Source organism: Podarcis liolepis, assembly GCF_965112155.1.
Source record: "Podarcis liolepis genome assembly, chromosome: 1".
In the NCBI taxonomy this organism is placed as follows: Eukaryota; Metazoa; Chordata; class Lepidosauria; order Squamata; family Lacertidae; genus Podarcis; species Podarcis liolepis.
This window is the reverse complement of record NC_139554.1, coordinates 133,064,467-133,083,768: the sequence shown is the minus strand read 5'-3', so window position 1 is coordinate 133,083,768 and position 19,302 is coordinate 133,064,467. Positions and strand designations below refer to the sequence as shown.

At 42.1% G+C, this 19,302-nt stretch overlaps 1 protein-coding gene across 7 annotated transcripts in view; it reads left to right on the top strand.

Moving 5' to 3' along the window:
- TRPM8 (transient receptor potential cation channel subfamily M member 8) overlaps window positions 1–19,302 on the top strand; it is a 74,065-nt gene that overhangs the window by 33,132 nt on the left and 21,631 nt on the right. For all 7 annotated transcript variants that reach the window (XR_014518653.1, XR_014518654.1, XM_083472520.1 and 4 more), the window contains 11 exons: window positions 520–593; window positions 2,820–2,976; window positions 3,737–3,914; window positions 4,904–5,076; window positions 5,694–5,868; window positions 9,590–9,657; window positions 13,891–14,088; window positions 15,663–15,765; window positions 17,542–17,660; window positions 18,167–18,457; window positions 18,673–18,768. Coding sequence is in view for 5 of the 7 variants with exons in the window: in XM_083472520.1 (XP_083328646.1) it covers window positions 520–593; window positions 2,820–2,976; window positions 3,737–3,914; window positions 4,904–5,076; window positions 5,694–5,868; window positions 9,590–9,657; window positions 13,891–14,088; window positions 15,663–15,765; window positions 17,542–17,660; window positions 18,167–18,457; window positions 18,673–18,768 (1,632 nt within the window). In the remaining 2 variants the exon portion in view is untranslated. The remainder of the gene's footprint in view (window positions 1–519; window positions 594–2,819; window positions 2,977–3,736; window positions 3,915–4,903; window positions 5,077–5,693; window positions 5,869–9,589; window positions 9,658–13,890; window positions 14,089–15,662; window positions 15,766–17,541; window positions 17,661–18,166; window positions 18,458–18,672; window positions 18,769–19,302) is intronic.

The window sequence follows — 19,302 nt, the reverse complement described above, 5'->3', positions numbered from 1 at the left end:
GTTGGTTTTTCACACAGTACACCATATGTAGAATTATCATTGTGAACGTTTGAAACTGTTAAGTGTTAAGCACCATTTGGTATGGACGCAGAGGCCTGGTTCTCACTGAAGGTTCTTTGAACAGTGGGGCAGAGTTGGAAGCCCAGCGCTGATCTGTATACCCCACCATGTGTGAAATCCACACGCAAGTTGGAGTCATATTAAGTAGCTGTCTGTGTTTTGTTGCATTTATAGAAAATTTCTATCCATGAACTTTTAAAAGGCTATCACCTAGGTTAAACTTAACAGTGAAGTGAATGGTTTTTTTAAAAAATAGAATTGTTTAAATAGTGTTTTCATAACAATTCTGTTCTGATGACCTTTTGCTCTTTGTAAAGTAAACATAGCTCTACCTTTGCTAATTACCTTTTAGGAGACAATGTATGTATTTCAAAGAGTGTATTACACACGATGGTAATTCGTTGTTTGAGGAGTGTGCAATCGGATTTCACTCAACTCTTTTACATCTTGCTCTCATAGGACCTGGTGCACTTCATTCAAGAAAACTTTAAGAAGAGAGAGTGTGTCTTTTTCACTAAAGATACCAAGTCAATGTAAGCAAATATTTATTGCCAAATTCTGAACAAGCTCCAGTGTAAACATTTACATACTGCTACTCATTGAACACATTTGTAAGACATGAATCCCAGCTGTTTCTGATTCTAGCACTTGCTACGTCTACTGGCAAGAAATCAAACCCTGCCAAACCAGATCTTTTGAAAAAGACTGAAGATCCCATTCTGATAAGCCACAACAACAACAACAACAACAACAACAACAACTTATTTATATCCCGCTCATCTGGCTAGGTTTCCCCAGCCACTCTGGGCGGCTTTCAACAAAATATTAAAAATACATTAAAACATTAAATACAGTGGTACCCCGCAAGACAAACGCCTCAGAAGACGAAAAACTCGCTAAACGAAGGAGTTTTTCGTTTTCTTAGCCGCTTCGCAAGACGCATTTCCCTATGGGCTTGCTTCGCAAAACGAAGCTTGCCCCGCAAGCTCCGGGGATAGCGGGGAAGCGCAGCGCTGTCCCCGGACCTCTTTTGAAGCAAGGGGCGGCGGGGAGAAGATCTCTTCTCTCCGTTGCCAGCCCCGCAATCTCTGGGGACAGAGGGGAAGGCGCGCGTGCCTTCCCCTCTCTCCCCGGACCCCTTTTGAACCAAGGGGCGGCAACGGGGAGAAGCGATCTTCTCCCCTCCGCCCCTTGCTTCAAATAGGGGACAGAGGGGAAGGCGCCCGCCTTCCCCTCTCTCCCCGGACCCCTTTTGAACCAAGGGGCGGCAACGGGGAGAAGTGATTCTCCCCGCTGCCCCTTTCCTTGCTTTAAACAGGTCCGGGGACAGAGGGGAAGGTGCGCGGCGCTTCCCCTCTGTCCCCGGACGGTCTCCATAGGAACACATTGATTGATTTTCAGTGCATTCCTATGGGAAACCGTGCTTCGCAAGACGAAAAACTCGCAAGAAGAAAAAACTTGCGGAACAAATTAATTTCGTCTTGCGAGGCACCACTGTACATTAAAAATTTCCCTAAACAGGGCTGCCTTCAGATGTCTTCTAAACGTCAGATAGACAGAACCTCTGCCTGGTTCCCTGTAACTTCACGTCTTGCAATGAGGGAACCGCCAGAAGGCCTCCAGCGCTGGACCTCAGTGTCTGGGCTGGACAATGGGGGTGGAGACGCTCCTTCAGGTATACAGGACCGAGGCCGTTTAGGGCTTTAAAGGTCAGCACCAACACTTTGAATTGTGCTTGGAAACGTACTGGGAGCCAATGTAGGTCTTTCAAGACTGGTGTAATGTGGTCTCGGCGGCCGCTCCCAGTCACCAGTCTGGCAACTGCATTCTGGATTAGTTGTAGTTTCCGGGTCACCTTCAAAGGTAGCCCCACATAGAGTGTATTGCAATAGTTCAACTAGAGCGTGCACCACTCTAGTGAGACAGTCTGCAGTCAGGTAGGGTTTCAATCTGCCTACCAGATGGAGCTGGTAGACAGCTGCCCTGGACACAGAATTGACCTGCACCTCCATGGACAGCTGTGAGTCCAGAATGACTCCCAGGCTGCGCACCTTGTCCTTCAGGGGCATTGTTACCCCATTCAGGACCAGGGAACCCCCCCCATCCACTCCCTGTCACCCCAAAACAGTACTTCTGTCTTGTCAGGATTCAACCTCAATCCGTTAGCCACCATCCATCCTCCAACTGCCTCCAAGCACTCACACAGGACCTTCACCGCCTTCACTGGTTCCGATCTGAAAGAGAGGTAGAGCTGTGTATCATCCACATACTGATGAACACCCAGCCCAAACCCCCTGATGATCTCTCCCAGTGGCTTCATGTAGATATTAAAAAGCATGGGGGAGAGGATGGAGTCCTGAGGCACCCCACAAGTGAGAGCCCAGGGGTCTGAACACTCATCCCCCAACACCACTTTCTGGACACGGCCAGGAGGAAGGAGCGGAACCACTGTATAACAGTGCCTCCAGCTCCCAGCTTTAGATCAGGGGTAGTCAACCTACAGCCCTCCAAGTATTGCTGGACTTAAACTCCCATCAAGGCTGTTTGGAGTTTCAGCCCCACAAGAGCATCTGGAGGCCCACAGGCTAATGACCCTTCCTTCTTTAATTGGCCAGCAGTCCTTGAATTCTTTTGTCCTTATCATTTAGATTTTTGAATTATTTCAGATCGCTTTGTTATGTTCCCTGTCAAAACGGAAACAAACAAAAACTTTGATGGTTAATTGTTATTTCTCTTCCCCAATATACATTTCTTGATAGTGACAATCTATGTAAATGTGGGTACGCGAAATCACAGCATGTAGAAGGGACTCAGATGAGCAACCATGAAAAATGGAATTATAAGAAGCACACTAAAGAATTCCCAACGGATGCCTTTGGCGATATTGAGTTTGAAAATTTGGGCAAAACAGGAAAAGTAAGTCAATTAAATGTCCTCTTCGTTTTTCTATAGGATTTTTGGTTGTCATATTTTCTAAAGGATTAATTTCAAAAGACGAGAATGTTTTGGGGCTGAGAGTCTTATCTATTATTTCTAATTCTCTTGAGTCTGTGATTCTATGAAGTATATTAAGTCCCCAAAAAGTACTCAGTCTTTCAAAATAAAATTGCCAGGAAACTTATTAATTTTCTTTTTCCATTTGGATACATTCAGAGGGGAGTTTGTAGGTGCTGGGATAACTGTTGGCACCAAAGAAAGAATAGAGTAGATGTTTAAAACTAAGATTGAAGACTGAGGCAAAATCTCTGTTTGCATGCACACTCACACAGTGGACGCATGAAGGGATAAATGCCAACCTGACTTTGAAGAGCTCTTAGAATGAATTGAGTTCAATGGGACTTACTGTCTGGTAAGTGGGGTTAGGATTGCAGGCTTAGGCATTCATCATAAGTCACCAACAGGAAGGATTAAAGAAGACATCCAAGGTGAATAGGGCTGGTGCATCGATTAAGAATCCTTAAAATGAAATGCTGCACATCACAGAACCTTGCACAAGTTGGTGCCTTTTATGCAGTCAGCATCTTATTTACACCAGCTCTTGGCTGAAGAGCTTAAAGCAGACATGGCAGCATCCTGAGCGTGTGAGAAGAGAAGGTCTTGACAAAATGAGGCACCTGCCTTTTGGCTTAAGTGGAATATTTTTCTTATTGTAAATATGATTTTCCTCCCTTTTAAGTATATTCGCCTCTCGTGTGACACAGACTCGGAAACACTCTACGACCTCATGACCCAGCACTGGCACCTGAAAACACCCAACCTCATCATCTCTGTCACGGGCGGAGCAAAAAACTTTGCCTTAAAGCCACGTATGCGTAAGATAGTCAGCAGGCTGATCTATATTGCACAATCTAAAGGTAAAACAACCAAGCCTTTCCTCCCAAAACACTTGCTTTTTCGTAAGCAAAAATTAAAAATGAGCCTCAAGGCGTGGGGGAAAGGAGGTACAGTGTCTGAAGCATAACCTGCTCTCCGTTCTGCATGTTTATTGCCTTTAGGAATTAATGGAATCAATTTCAGGCATTGCAGAAACTGACCACTGATCCTTCCCTTCCCCCTCTATCCTCTCACTCTGGATCCCTCCCAAGTAGATGAAGGCCATATGGAGAGGGTGGGCTCCTACTCTAGGCCTCTCTGGCCCATTTCTCAACAATGTGCAGGACTCTTCTTGACTGGGACTTTCCTGCTGGGCAACAAGGGCAACCTCTGTGCTCATGCTGTGGCTCTCAGCCTCTAACCCTGTCCTGAAGGGCCTCCTTCTCCTGACCCACCTTGATTGCTCAAATGCCACAGCTCCTCCCAGCTCATCTCTTCCCCAGACTGTTCCTCAGTGTCCCACCACCACAATCCGGGGTCTAAATTGTCATCTCCTTTGTCTTCCCTGGGGGGCTCTTGGGCAGGCGGCTCCCACCACTCTTCCTCATCCAGCCAGTCCCTGACACTCCTGCAGCCAGGCTGGTGCCAAAGGTATCGCTCTGCATTCCTTTGCGTTCCACACCAGTGAGGCCAAGACCCACTTGTCATCATTCTTTGGCTCTGTCTAGCAGATTCCAAATGCTGTTTTAAAACAGTTGCTTTAAATTACTTTCTGTTGACCCCAAGCGCTCAGAAAAATCTGTCAAACTCTTCCTACAATTTCTATTTTTTAGTTAGGTTTTTTTTTTTATTTACTTGATTGGGGAGCAGCTGCCCCTCTGCCCTCCGGCTACAGTCATGTTATAGTGATATACACACACACACACAATTTAGGGTATGGGAAGCTTCCTTAAATGTTGTAAAATCTATGAAACAGTTTACACATTCAACATGACCCTGTTTGGCCTGGCTTTGTACTCTCAAACTACAGGGGCCTGGATATTCACTGGGGGAACGCACTATGGATTGATGAAGTATATTGGGGAAGTGGTAAGAGATAACACTATCAGCAGGAGCTCCGAAGAGAATGTCGTTGCTATTGGAATAGCTGCTTGGGGGATGGTTTCTAACCGCGAGAGTCTGATTAGAAACTGCAGTGCTGAGGTACTGAACTTGATTAACATCCTGCAGTTATGTTACATCTTTCCTAGATTCCAACTCGTTTATGTAACCCTATAAATGTAGCTTGTTGCTGTATAAATGAGGTGTTGGCTTCTTTACTTAAAGCACACCCTTATGTGCACTGATATCCTGGCTTATTCTTTTTGAAGCTTAAACAGCCCTGCATTTTGATATATTGTTGATGAAATAGCTAAAAGTGCATTCCAACCTTAATGCAAAATTCAGAAGGCAATTTAGTTAATTTTGTCTCTAGGAATTTGGAGAACTCTGGGTAGATGTATACTTAGAAGAGAAGGGTGTAAAGTTTTAAACTGCCAGGGCAGCAGTGGGCTTAGAAAGGGCACAGGTTCTTGGAGGTGGGTCAGGCTAGGCAATACAAAAATGAGAAAGGAAAGAGCAATGCGGGTGATGACCATGATTCACAAGAGGCTATTTACAAAGAGTGAGGAAATAGGTTGTAAATTTGCTATATGTACGGAAGAGTATTTCAAAGTTCTAAGAGGTAAAATAATAGGTGGCTAGAGGTATCCTGTTGCGCAACAACTGTAATCAGTTGGTGGAAGTAGCTTAATTTTTATTCATGTGGCTGTCTTTTCCAGGTGTATTATTCCGCACCCTATATCATGGATGACCTCAAGAGGGACCCACTGTACTGTCTGGATAATAACCATACACATCTAATTCTGGTTGATAACGGAACTAATGGATACCCTGGCATAGAGGCCAAGCTACGAACCCAGTTAGAAAAATATATTTCAGAACGCATTATGCCAGGTCAGTTTCTAAGGAGCATGAGGGTTGGTGCAATGCATTAAAGGAATATCTGAGGGAGAATGAACTGGTTGTAATTGTGAATTGTTTTAATTTGGGTTTCTTTCTTTCTCTGTTTAAATAACTTTTTATTGAGTTTTATAAACAAGGATAGTAAGGGTAATAAATACTACAAATAAGTCAAACAAGTCTTCTCATGCCATTTGTATGTCACAAAAATAGCATCATAAATTTGCAGTAATTTCTGCGACCTGGGTTCATTATTAGTGGTCAATTTATAGGTTCTTGGTTTGTGAATTGGTTTAAACAAAAACAATAACAAAGGGCAAACAGGCAAGAAGAGACAACATTCAACACCTAGTCAGGAGTGTTTTATTTGGTTTTATGGTAAAATACCTTCAAAGAAGTTATGCTTGAAAGGAAGTCTAAGAATATATTAAGTAAGTAAATAAATTAAAGTATCTTAGTAAAAGATTTTTTGCTGATTAAATCTATTAACCCAAAGCATTAATTTTATACTGTTTCTGGATGGAAATCATGTGAAATATTATTATTACTATTTATAAGGCTTAGTCAGTTTACATAACGAAACACAGAATAGCTTAAGGTAACCTGAGGTTGCTGCCTGGAGGAGCTTACAGAGGAAAAATAATGAAGAGAGGAGAAGGGAGAGAGGAGAGGCAAGGTAAACAAGGCAAATATCCAAAACGTAACAGGAACTTTAAAAACCGTTACAAAGTGGTGAGTACACTGGAAGAGTGGCAAACGCAATTGATTGACTATATGGAGTTGGCCGAGATGACTGCCAGGATCCGAGACCTGGGAGAAGAAGCAATGGAGGAGGACTGGAAGAAATATAAGGACTATTTGCAGAAATTTTATAAGTTATATGAATTATAGGATTTCGTACGATTTGGAAGGATAGCCCCAGCAATGAGAGTGGAATATATATGAAATTAGATAACAATAATGAAAGAACCAATGTTTAAATGTCTAAAAAAGGATAATATATATGTTTATTGAGTAATTTGGACAATAAGTAATTTAAACTTAAAATGTAACTGAAAGTACAAAAGAAACACATGAAACAAGGTTATAATTTGCTGACAAATTTATTATTAAGAATGCACTGTGCGGGAGATGTGGGGAAGTCCGCTGGTGGATTGAAACAAGCTTTGGAAATAATCTGTCTTTTTTTCTTTTCTTTTCTTGTTCTCTTTGTTTTTCTGTGCTGTTTATATTTATCTGGAAAAAATGCAATAAAAAATATTTTAAAAAAACAAAAAACAAAGTGGTGAGTACAGTTTCAATTCCCGCCCCCAACTTTATTTGCACAACTGTATGTTAAGCAGAACCCAAATTAAAGTAATAGCCAAACAAAACAAACAAAAAAAAAAAGGACGGGAGATTGAAAATGTTAAGCATAATGGAAGAGCCTCAAAGTTCACGCAGGAATCTTAGGATAGCATCCAGGAGGTTTTACCTAGATAGTGGCAAGAAAATATTGGTTTAACAACAATGCTCATAAAAATATGTCAGTATTTAGTGAAAAATTTATGCAATTTTGCTTGATGTACACATTTTTGCAAGCCATTAGAAAATGTAAAAAAGGAGCTGTGTTTTGGTTCATGTAAAGTGCAAATTAGATAGGCTCTCATTAAAATCCTAACCAAATCCCCGTCCGTCCCCCCCAAGTGCCTTACCCCACTGCTCAGTTGGCTGGATCAGGATGCAGTTACGGAGCTTATAGGGCTGCTTAAGTAGAAGCAGTCAGGCTCCAGTTGGTGGTAGCAAGGAAAGCCATAGGCTGTGACAGTCTGTGGCCTCTTCTGATGTTTAAAATCGGCCCTCTGCCCCCAGCTTTATACATGACCTGGGCCAGGGCAGCCCACCCATGAGGCAAGGTGAAGTGACCACCTTGGGCAGCAGAACTGGCCTCCAAGGACTGCATCTGCTGCTGCTGAGATAGTGGCAGCAATGACTGTGGTGTACAAGGCGTCATCCAACTCTTAGGGACTGAGGTGGGCATCTGTGGGCAGGACATATAAGAGCTTTGTGGGATGGAAAGATGGCAGACTAGTCATTGACTGCTGACCAAGATAACCAAGGCATAAATCTTGGTTACTAAAACTCCCTTGGGAGATAAGGGGGGTTGGGAATCAACTGCACATGCTCAGAAGAAGATATTAATCACACCGGAGACAAGGAAGTCTTTGTGTGCGGAGGAATATCTTGAGCGCGGAACCTTCATCGGGCCCATGCGCCACATAACAATCATTAATTGAGGACATCAGGTCAGCAAAACCTCCTTTTAATTATTTAAGTAAGTAAGTATGAAATGGATTTTTTATCCACCAGTTAGTTAGCACCCAGGGGCACGGGTGGCGCTGTGGGTTAAACCACAGAGCCTAGGACTTGCCAATCAGAAGGTCAGCAGTTCGAATCCCCGCAACGGGGTGAGCTCCCGTTGCTCGGTCTCTGCTCCTGCCCACCTAGCAGTTCAAAAGCACGTCAAAATGCAAGTAGATAAATAGGTACCGCTCTGGCGGGAAGGTAAATGGCGTTTCCGTGCGCTGCTCTGGTTTGCCAGAAGCGGCTTAGTCATGCTGGCCACATGACCTGGAAGCTGTACGCCGGCTCCCTCGGCCAATAAAGTGAGATGAGCGCTGCAGCCGCAGAGACGACCACGACTGGACTGAATGGTCAGGGGTCCCTCTACCTTTTTACCTAGTTAGCACCCAGAAAACAAATGGACACCTGCAAGATGAAAAGGCACTAATTGGCAGGCTAAAAAACAAACCAAAAAGTTTATCTTAATTATTGGAGACTATGAAAGAGTACCATGGACAAGGCAGCTCTGAATCTGTTTAAAACCTTTACTTTATATTAACTGTAATCCTCCAATATGTGCATGTGCAAAAGTGAAACTCAATTTATCAGCGTGGGAATGGAATTTAGGATTAATGCAGGCTTAAGGAGATGGACACAAGTTTCTTAAAGCAGAGACTGCCACGAGGGAGACTAATAGAACCCAACATGGCAAAGATACTGCTGAATATCCCATTGATTATTGGTATCATGCGACAACTGCTAGGTGAACAGCTGTCAGAATTAAGAACTGAGATGTGCAGAATGATAAATGAGAATGGATCAGAGAAACATCGGATTAAAGAATGCCGGAATGTGGAAAAAGGACCTGTGGAAAAAGATGTTGATCCAGATCTGCCTGAACATGAGAAAGTACAGGCAAAGTGGGAAACACCAGATGATGAAGTGGAGTGGATATCCACATAGATGTTTGGAAAATTGGAACAGATAAAGGATGATGCTGTGATGCTGGAAGAGATGAATGAAATTATGAACAGAGATACCAAGAATCAACATGAGATGGTAGAGAGAGAGCTGAGAGAGAAAGGGCTTTGTGTACAAGTTGAAGTGAACAAAGAAAAAGCCTCTAAGCATTGATTAACAAAGAGGACTGTAGCCATTCCTTAAAATGCTGAGAAGAGTGAATCTAGGAATCAAAATAGATTCAGCAAAATATTCTAGTGCTATATAAAGAGAGGTTATTTAAATTATGGAAAGGTCAGGCACATTTTAATGAATGCCTGCTTTCAGAATGGAATACACAAAGTCTGGTCAAAGGACAATTCTGATAATTATAAACAGAGAAGTGTTCTTCTGGAAATGCATACATCTGTTTATTACTGCATTTGTGTTTCAGATTCTAATTATGGTGGGAAGATTCCAATTGTGTGTTTTGCCCAAGGAGGTGGAATAGAAACGTTGAAAGTAAGTATGTGTCCCTCTCCCCCCCCCCCAATCTCCCTCTATCTTCTACATCTTAGGTTAGGTGTGCATGGAGGGTAGCAGTTTGGTGTTTCATTCATACACAGTGGAACCTCAAGTTGCGGATGTAATCTGTGACGGAGACACATCCACAACCCACAACGTTCGCATCCTGAAGCTCCGCATCTGCGCAGGCACTGGCGTGATTTGGCACTTCTGCGCATGTGTGAGCGGTGAAACCCGGAAATAACCCATTCTGGTACTTCCGGGTTCCCCGCGGTCCGCAACCCAAAAACACTTAACCTGAAGCATCTGTAACATGAGGTATGATGGTAGATTCAAGGACTGTGTGCTTAGGTTTCAGTAAAATCCTGAGTGTTCTTGGCAATGGTTTCTGTTTTAAAAGGAAGGAATATATATATATGTGTGTGTGTGTGTGTGTGTGTGTGTGTGTATGTAATCTAAGTTTCTTGAGCAAGCAAGCTTTTTCAATATCAACAGAAGGAGGCAAAAAGATCTCAATGGTTAATTCTAATTATTTTTTTTCTTGGGTCAAACCCTGGTGTGAATGTGTGAGAGAGAGCATAAAATGGTTGCTTATAGCCATTGTAAGAATTACTGGGTGGATTGATTGGTTGATATTCTAGTGCATTGTTAACTCGGGGGGCTATTTTGTGATCTCTAGACAACTAGCTCAAAATCAGAGATCCCTTGACATCAAAATATTCTTAAATGGGTCCCTTGTGCATCTATTCATGTGCTTGTGTACCTCCCTTCTAACTGTGCAGCAGTTTGAGACTCCAAAAGAGAAGCAGAAGAGTTGCATTATTAAACAGATGAAAAACAGGAGTAGCTCTGAGACCAGAGTGCACAGAACTGAACTAGTGGAGGGCCAAAGTGTGTGCACACACAAATGCCATAAATCCCACTCTTCATATGTCATGCCACCAAGCAAGCATGTTAAAAGAATATATGTCAGTCAAATAGATATTACTTACAGTACCTCTAGTATAGACTATTACTGACTTTTAGCAGCATGAAGCAGATTCTCCCGCCACCCCATCCAATTTCTGTTCCTAAGACTGAAGCTGGCAACTTCTCCACTCTCTCATCACAATGCGGAGACTAAAGCCTGCTCTTGACTGATCCCTTTATCGGGCAGCAAATCCAATTGATTTTTATAGAATTTACAATTCGTCTTCACAGAACTTTGCTCTGAAGGACCTTTGCTAAGGGGCTAAAGGTAAAGGTATCCCTGACCATTAGGTCCCGTCACAGATGACTCTGGGGTTGCGCGCTCATCTTGCTCTATAGGCCAAGGGAGCTGGCGTTTGTCCGCAGACAGCTTCCAGGTCATGTGGCCAGTATGACTAAGCCGCTTCTGGCGAAACAGAGCAGCGCACAGAAACGCCGTTTATTACTAAGGGGGAAGTCCCACCAAACACAATGGAGCTAACTTCCAACTAAATATGCACATGATCATGCTGCTGTCCACCCCTCTTGTGACGGAGGGAACTCTGCTTGTTCAGCATCAAAAGCTTGAGCAGAAAAGCTAGCTTTCAGTAGTTAAATATCCAATAAATTCTGTTAAGGCTTGCAAGTGAATACCGTAAATTCCTAATTAGGTAATTTGTTTGGTTTGAAATTGTTTTGGCATTTGAAATATGCATTATTCTTATTTTGATTTCTTGAACATTTGTTTTGCACGGTCAATTATTTTAGGACCTTCAGTATAAAATATCAGGAGTCTCATGTGATGTTTAAAATGGTTATAAAATGAGTTCATGCTTGCTAATTATATTAATAGCAGCCTATCTTACATTGTTTCATTAAGTTACATTAAATCAGTTTGCATTACTATATCATGAATCCGGATAAATGGTTGTGGATCGAGGGCCCGACCCCGCTATGTGAAATAAATACACAAGGACACGTGATATAAGGTTAATGGGCAAGAAAAGGCCACAACTTTATTGATTACAGCAGTGAAAAGGTATTGGCTTAGGCATTGGATGACTATAGGTGGTGGGTTTATTCAACAGTAGGTGGAGCCTGTTGATGCTCATCCAACTATAGGCTCCCCCCTGATGTCACCGAGGGTCGTGCCATGGCCTCCCGCCAAGCAGGCATCGGACGGAATACACGACCGCCGGATTCCTTTAACGGAATAACCCACGGTAGATAGCATAGGCGATGGCAACACCTAGCCCTTGACACAGCACAACACATGAATCCAATGCCTAACCTACCCACCAATACCACAAAAGTTGTGACGATTGCTACGAGGTAGGCGAAAAAACCAAAAGGCCTAATGCCAAATGGAAAAATTCCTACCAGGCCCCCCAGCCAACCAGGGCGACCAACCTAAGGTCCATAGCAAGGCCAAAAACCTATACCCTGAGCTAAATGGGAGTGGAGGGTGGGTGACTCGCTGAGGGACGACGACGAATGAGGAGGAGGCGGAGCTGGCACCACAGCATTAAGCTGCTACACACGCCCCCCGGAGGCACCTGGTTGGCCACCTCCAGTGGGCGTGGGCGCCAGCCAGGTAGGAGGGGAGGGGGCTAATGCCCCCTACCAGGGGCGGGGCTCGGTCTCCCGCCCACAACCACTCCCCTCTCTTCCAGGGAGGAGAGTCTTTGTCAACTTCACCTCTAGTATAAGTGTCAGCGTTCATTCTTCTGTCTTTATTTAATGGCTGGTATCTTCAAAGTTGTCTCTAAGTTCCATTTGTGGCAGTACTGCAGTAGACTCTATGCACCAAAAATTTCCAAGAATGATCCCTGAGAAATATCCTTGCTTATTAGCTCCAAATTTCAACATGTGGCAGGCTCCTACAGCTAGTCCTTATTTGAAATATTCTCATTATTTATCTGAGACGTTTTTGGGTTCCTTATGTTGCATCCTTGTGTTTGTGTTATTTGCTAGACCTCCTCCTCTTCGAATATTTCTGGTCCCATTAGCATTCCTTGTTATCTAAAGTGTAATGAACATTTATGTGGTTTTGAGTCTGGACCACAGACTCAATTTTTGTTAACCACACACACGTTCCAAAGCATTTTCTATTCACTATTCACCTGCAATGTGGTTAAATGTTGGTTGCATCCACTCAGAGATATTGTCTGCAAAATAGGATTGTGCTGTACCAGACATGCTGCATTAATAATATTCTGAAAGCAAATACACCTAATAGCTTTGTGGAGCGTGAGTATCTGTCTCATCATCCTAAAACAATTACTAATCCCATTGACTTGGTTGGCAACTGCCTCAGTACTAAGACTGATACAGTCCTAAAACCCTAACCACAACATATACTAAGTATTGTTGAATCATTGTATAAACATACATTTTGGTTGTTATAACTAGATTTCTAACAATAAAAGTTGTCACCGGGTAAAATAAACCACCACTGATGGTTCATATTTGTAATTCATTTCTTGTATCAGCTGAAAAAATAACTCTTGCTTAATCTAATTTACCATCAGCAATTGCTTTAGATATTTTAATGGCTGCTCACTATTTCTTGTCCTCAAGATAATTGAGGTATGGCCAGGAGACATCGCAGCTACAGCAGGGTGAACACATTGTCACACCCTGTCATATTCAAAACTTCCATTCTTTAAAGAACCCTGTAAATATTAAGGTGCTTCCCAGTGAAAACCTGTTTACCCAGGTGTACAGGAAGTTGAACAGAGAAGTTGTCTGTATGGATTATTTCATGTTTTCTAAGATGCTGATCCTGTGTTGGACAGCACAGAACATTGTATGGATATTTTGGATAACCTGAAGCACCACTTTAGCTAATGGGGCCTCCTGCTGCTGCCGCGCTGCCAGAGCACAATTTCTGTTCTCATCCTGAAGCAAAGTTCTTAACCTGAAGCACTATTTCTGGGTTAGCGGAGTCTGTAACCTGAAGTGTACGTAACCTGAAGCATATGTAACCTGAGGTACCACTGTACCTCAAATAAGACGGCTAGTTCAGTGTTGCAGTTGCCCATGCTTAGCAAAATATTCTGGAATATCAATGGCCAACATGGGGATTTGCATAATCCCTGAGTGATGTGCATGTCAAGAGTGACAATTCGTTGTGCCTCTCTTGCAAATGAAAATGAATTATGTCTGGCAGAATGGAGGTGCCTTTGGAGATCTATCCCTTTCACTGGTCTGGAGAGAAGGACTGTTACAGCAAGATGACTGTTTCCCCCCCTGAATTCATCCTAACGGTTTATTCCATAGGCTATTAACACCGCAGTCAAGAGCAAAATTCCCTGTGTGGTGGTGGAAGGTTCTGGTCAGATTGCAGATGTGATTGCAAGCTTAGCAGAGGCAGAAGGTTCGCTTACGTCCTCATCTGTCAAAGAGAAATTACTCAGATACTTGCCTCGAACTCTTTCTAGACTCACAGAAGAGGAGACTGAAAACTGGATCAAATGGGTAAGTTCATCCATTTGATAGGAGCCCTGTGTACACTTCGGTTTTCTTCAGAGGCTCAACCAAATGAATGGTTTTTGGGAGAGACTTATTGGCTAGCTGCTAAGCTCTGGGAATTTTAGCACAACATTTTACTTGCATTAAAAGGGAATTGTTAGTGGTTGTTGTTGTTGATGATTTATTTATTTATACCCCGCCTTTTTCCCTGATGGGACTCAAAGCAGCTTACAGAGTAAAAACAAGAATCACTAAAAACATAGAAAAAAACTATCATTTAAAAAACAATTAAACAGTAATAGAATTAAAACTATATACATATATAAAATCTGTTTAAGACATACAAACAATTAAAATAAAAACAGTATGGTACCAGCCCTTTCATTAAAAACAGTCAATTCCCAAAAGTCTGTTGAAACAAGAAGGTTTTGGTGTCAGTTGAGGTGGCCACAGAAATGTTCCTAACCTAAAATTACCCCACGGCACCATTCTAGTTCTCTAACTAGGAGGTGGAGCAGGAGTGGTCCTTTCAATGGATGGTGTGCAGGAAACCTCTCCAGAGGTTACATCCATCTCTGGATTTTTGTTCTGTTTCAAGCACCAGGAAAAACTGAGTGCATGGAAAATCTTATTTTTTAATTTTTTAGAATGGCACTAAGCCCTAGTGAAGAAGTAATTTAGTTCTTTGGGGGGGGGGGCAGGAGGAAATGGCTTTCTCAGTTAATGGTCCAGTGTTTCTTTTTTGGTCCATTACCTGTTACCTATAATAATCTTAGAAGACAGAAATGGCTTCTCAGGACTGCTAATGAAGCTCTCTTACGTTTTGTGCTCACCGTTTTGTTTCCATAGATTTTTAAAAGCGTTGTTACATTTTGCTCCTTCATGGATATTTGCTAGAATTCAGGCAAAATTTTTTACCTTAACCTCTTGTAACAGTAGTTGGTTCCCACTTTGAATGTTGACCTATTCCTGGAAATACTAGCATTGTCGGATGCGTCAGAAAGAAGATTTTACATAATCATGGCATTCCATCACATGCTACTCAGTTGTTGCGCCATAACACTATGGTTCAAGCTTCCCCACTTCGGAAGTTCCAGGTTTTTCCTCTTCTCAGTTCTTTCTCTTTCCACACAGCAAAGCTGGATCTTTGTGACTCCATCTTTATCAGGACACTGTCCACCTCTAGTCTCTCTCCTCTATCTCTGCAGCAGTATATAATATTTATTTAATTATGTATGTATGTATGTATATAATCCTGACCACATGTGGGTAAACTTGCCAATATGTCCATTGACCCAATCCTTCCTATATTTTTCTGTAGTGCCATTTCAAGCCACAGAACTGCTGTTGTGAGTTGTTTGTCCATTAGACACAGAAAAATATACAATATTAAAATTGTTATGAAGACTAGCAGAATGATTCCTTCCTGCTCCACTTCTCTCCAACAGTGGATAGTAAGAGAGCATACCTGTTGTGTAATAAGTTCTAGTTAAACTTGACAGGATATTCTGTAGTCAAAGGAGAGTAAGTTGATTATGAAGATCCTCAGGATAGAGTAAACCATGACTTTCCTTGTGCAGATTAAAGAAGTACTTGAAAATCCTCATCTGTTAACTGTGATCAAAATAGAAGAAGCAGGAGATGAAATTGTGAGCAATGCAATTTCATTTGCTCTTTATAAAGGTATGCTGTTGCTGGTTTTGTCTCTTAATATTATTCAGTTGCTTACATTGCATTTTTAATAAATTTTGGAAGCCATCTAGAATGTTTGGGGTGCAAGTTCATAAAATTGATTAATTAACCAATTCATTAAACAACCAAATTTATTTTTTAAAAACACATATTGCGTTATTAATAGTTTCTACTTTGTCATTACCTTAAAAACAATTTACTTTGCAACCCATCAGTCGTGAATTGTACACAAATTTGAGCAATATCCCCATTTTCCCTTTTGAAAAAGAGTTTGCTAGAATAGCACTGAGTGGCAATTTCTCTTTCCCTGGTATGGAACCATCAGGATTTTCAGATCCGCACTGGAATTTGGAAGATTTAAATGTGCATTGGGCAATTGTTGGTGGTGTTCAGTAAAAGCTTCCATTTCCATTGAACTGAAACAATCATGAATATCATAGAAAATACAAGTGAGTGTGATCAGACACTGTAATGGATCAAAAGTAGTAGGTGGTTTATAGATTTGAACTTCTCCATAGTTTTCTATGTTTTGAAGCAAACTGGAATGGAAACTCAGAGTACAACTTCAAACATCTAAAGGAGCCTTGGTGCTGTCTTGGAATTTGCAGCCGTTAAAGGAGCTATTTTGTTTCTTTGTTCTGCTATCAAATGAATGCTGATAATTGTGAGAATACGTGCATGATGCTTCTTGTATGAATTTTCAGAAGTACAGCCATGTAAGCCTGTTGCAGCAAAATCAACCATTTTATAATGCCTTAATTCTTTTTTTAATGTTTCATATTTATTTGATTTGGATATATGAACAATTTATAATAAAACATTAACAGTTATGAGCTGTATCTTAAACTCTAATGAATGAACTAGAGTTCACTTTATCAGATGGGGGAATGTTTACTGAGCAGGGGTTGGCAAGGTTTACTGGCCATGGGCCGGATCACTCCCACGGAGATCATCCGTGGGCCAGACTGGAACGGCGCAATGCTGGAAATCGCGCCTGCGCATGTCCGCAGTGCCGGAAATTGCTTCTGCGCATGCCCAGACGCTGGAATCGCTCCTGCACAGAAGCGATTTTCGGTGTCTGGACATGCGCAGACATGATTTCTGGTATCTTTGTGTGTGCAGACGCCATTTCTGGCGCCACTCGGCGAGTCCCCATGCCGTGCTGTGCTGGTTTAGCGCCGTGTGCGGGGAACTTGCTGAGCGGGCGGCTCAGTTTGCGAGTGGCTCGTGGGCCGGTAAAACGGACTTGGTGGACTGAATTTCGCCCATGGGCCGCACGTTGTCAACCCCTGGAAATAGAGGGTGTGGGGAAAGTAAATAGCGAGGACTGAAGAAAATGAAATGTAAAAAAAATACTAATATAAACATAAAAATATGTACAGTGACTATTCACAAATACTTTCTGATCCATCATACAACCATGAAAACATGCTGATTATTATATTTTAAAATATGATTACCACAGTTTTGGGTGCAGGGCCGGATTCTGCACCATGAGAACTGCAATATTTGAGCAGAATTCTCTCCTTTTTTTACATGGCAACAGTATTTCTGTTTCTTTTCAGAATAAAGCACATTCATAGACAAAGAGATCTTCCTTTTGGTTAATGGGCGGTCTTGAGAGAGCTGTTAAGGTGGGGGGGGGGGATGTCATCTCCACCCCTCAGCATTTCCTCATCCCACCCCAAGACTCAAATGAGAACCGGAAACAAACCAGAGAGTTGTTTTTAATATTAATCAACCACCAACATCTCTCTGCACTTGTAGCTTTCAGCACAAATGAACAAGATAAAGATAACTGGAATGGGCAACTCAAACTGCTTTTGGAATGGAACCAGCTGGAGCTGGCGAGTGAAGAGATCTTTACTAATGATCGACGCTGGGAGGTACGTAGAGCAGCTTATGTTGCTTTCGCCTTGAAAAAGCCACCAGGCAGGCAGGGACAAGGCTGACACTCTTGGATGGAAAGGCTGGTGCCAGGAGTCCATCTGTTTAATGGCAGGAAAACCTGGAAAGGCAAGGCAATCCGTGTTGTGCAGTTGCAGTCAATCAATGTGCCCATTGGTTTCCCCCCCAAAATAGGATGGAACACAAGGTCCTATCAATTACTCCTAGATGCACACTAACATGAGAGGCTGCTCTGTAAACTTCTCCAAGCTTTAAATGGAGATAATTTTCTGAAGCTCCATACGGAAATTATCTTCAGTGTGTGTGGACAATATGAAGCTACAGCCTATTGTCTCAGGAGGAATATTTTATTCTGTTGAGAATATTAAGGCTGCCATAAGAAATTAATCACAATTTGTGTATCAGAAGAGAAGCCCAAGGGGCTAGAGAAAGACTTCTGCTTTCAAACTGGGTCAACATTTTGCTGTCTTTTGTTCCTTGCTAGTCTGCAGACCTCCAGGACGTCATGTTCACAGCCCTGATAAAGGACAGGCCAAAATTTGTCCGTCTCTTTCTGGAAAATGGCTTAAATCTGATGAAGTTTCTTACGAATGATGTTCTAACTGATCTGTATACCAACAACTTCAGCAGTCTGGTGTTTAAGAATCTACAGATTGCTAAGAACTCCTACAACGATGCCCTCCTTACATTTGTGTGGAAAATGGTGGAGGATTTCAGAAAAGGTGCCAAAAAAGAGGAGAAGAGCAGCAAGGAGGACATTGAGATACAGCTGCTGGTATGTAACTCAGACGCGCATATAGCAGAGTACATCTGTTAACACTTAGAACCAGGTACAACAAAAGGGTGGTATTCAGCTAAGTTTTACTCAGATTAAATAGATCTACTCTGAGTAACAATTGAATACCACCCAAAGGGATTCAGAAAAGAGTCAATACCAAAGTTTCCTTTTTCAGCAACTTTAGCTTTATTCTTGTTTTTATATGCTTTCAGGATGCCTCCCTTATCTCAAGACACCCCTTGCAGGTTCTGTTTATTTGGGCAGTCCTTCAAAACAAAAAGGAGCTCTCCAAAGTGATCTGGGAACAGGTATGCTACACTTCCAGCATGACTTTTGTCCATTATGCTTACATGTGAGTTTGACCTAGAGCTTGTTCAGTTAGAAAATATGTACTCCTTAATTAATATTGACGCCTCCCTGTGGGTGGAAATGGCAGTTTCCCTGCTTTTGAAATACATGAGAACTGTGATTGGAAAGTGGTGGCATTTTGCACTTGAATAATTTAATATAATATAAGATGAAGCCTGCTCACTTTTAAACATCCAAAGGGAGATGAGAAAGAAGAGGGAAACAGTAATTGGGTGTGAGGATACGATGAAAAATGGTGGATGTAAACTTCAGGTAGGTGACTTAGGGTGAAACCTCGGGAACACGTTCTAAAGTCAGCTCAGAAAAAAAATTGTGTAGGGAAATAGTGGAGCCTCAATTCTTGGAGGTTTGTAAGAAAAGACCTGTGAGGCTTTTGACAGAGGTTTGTTTGTTTTTAATTAGTTTTTATTAAAGTTTTTGTGATTTGAAACAAATAAGCAAGAAAAAGTATGTATAGCACCTTTCAATTCCTA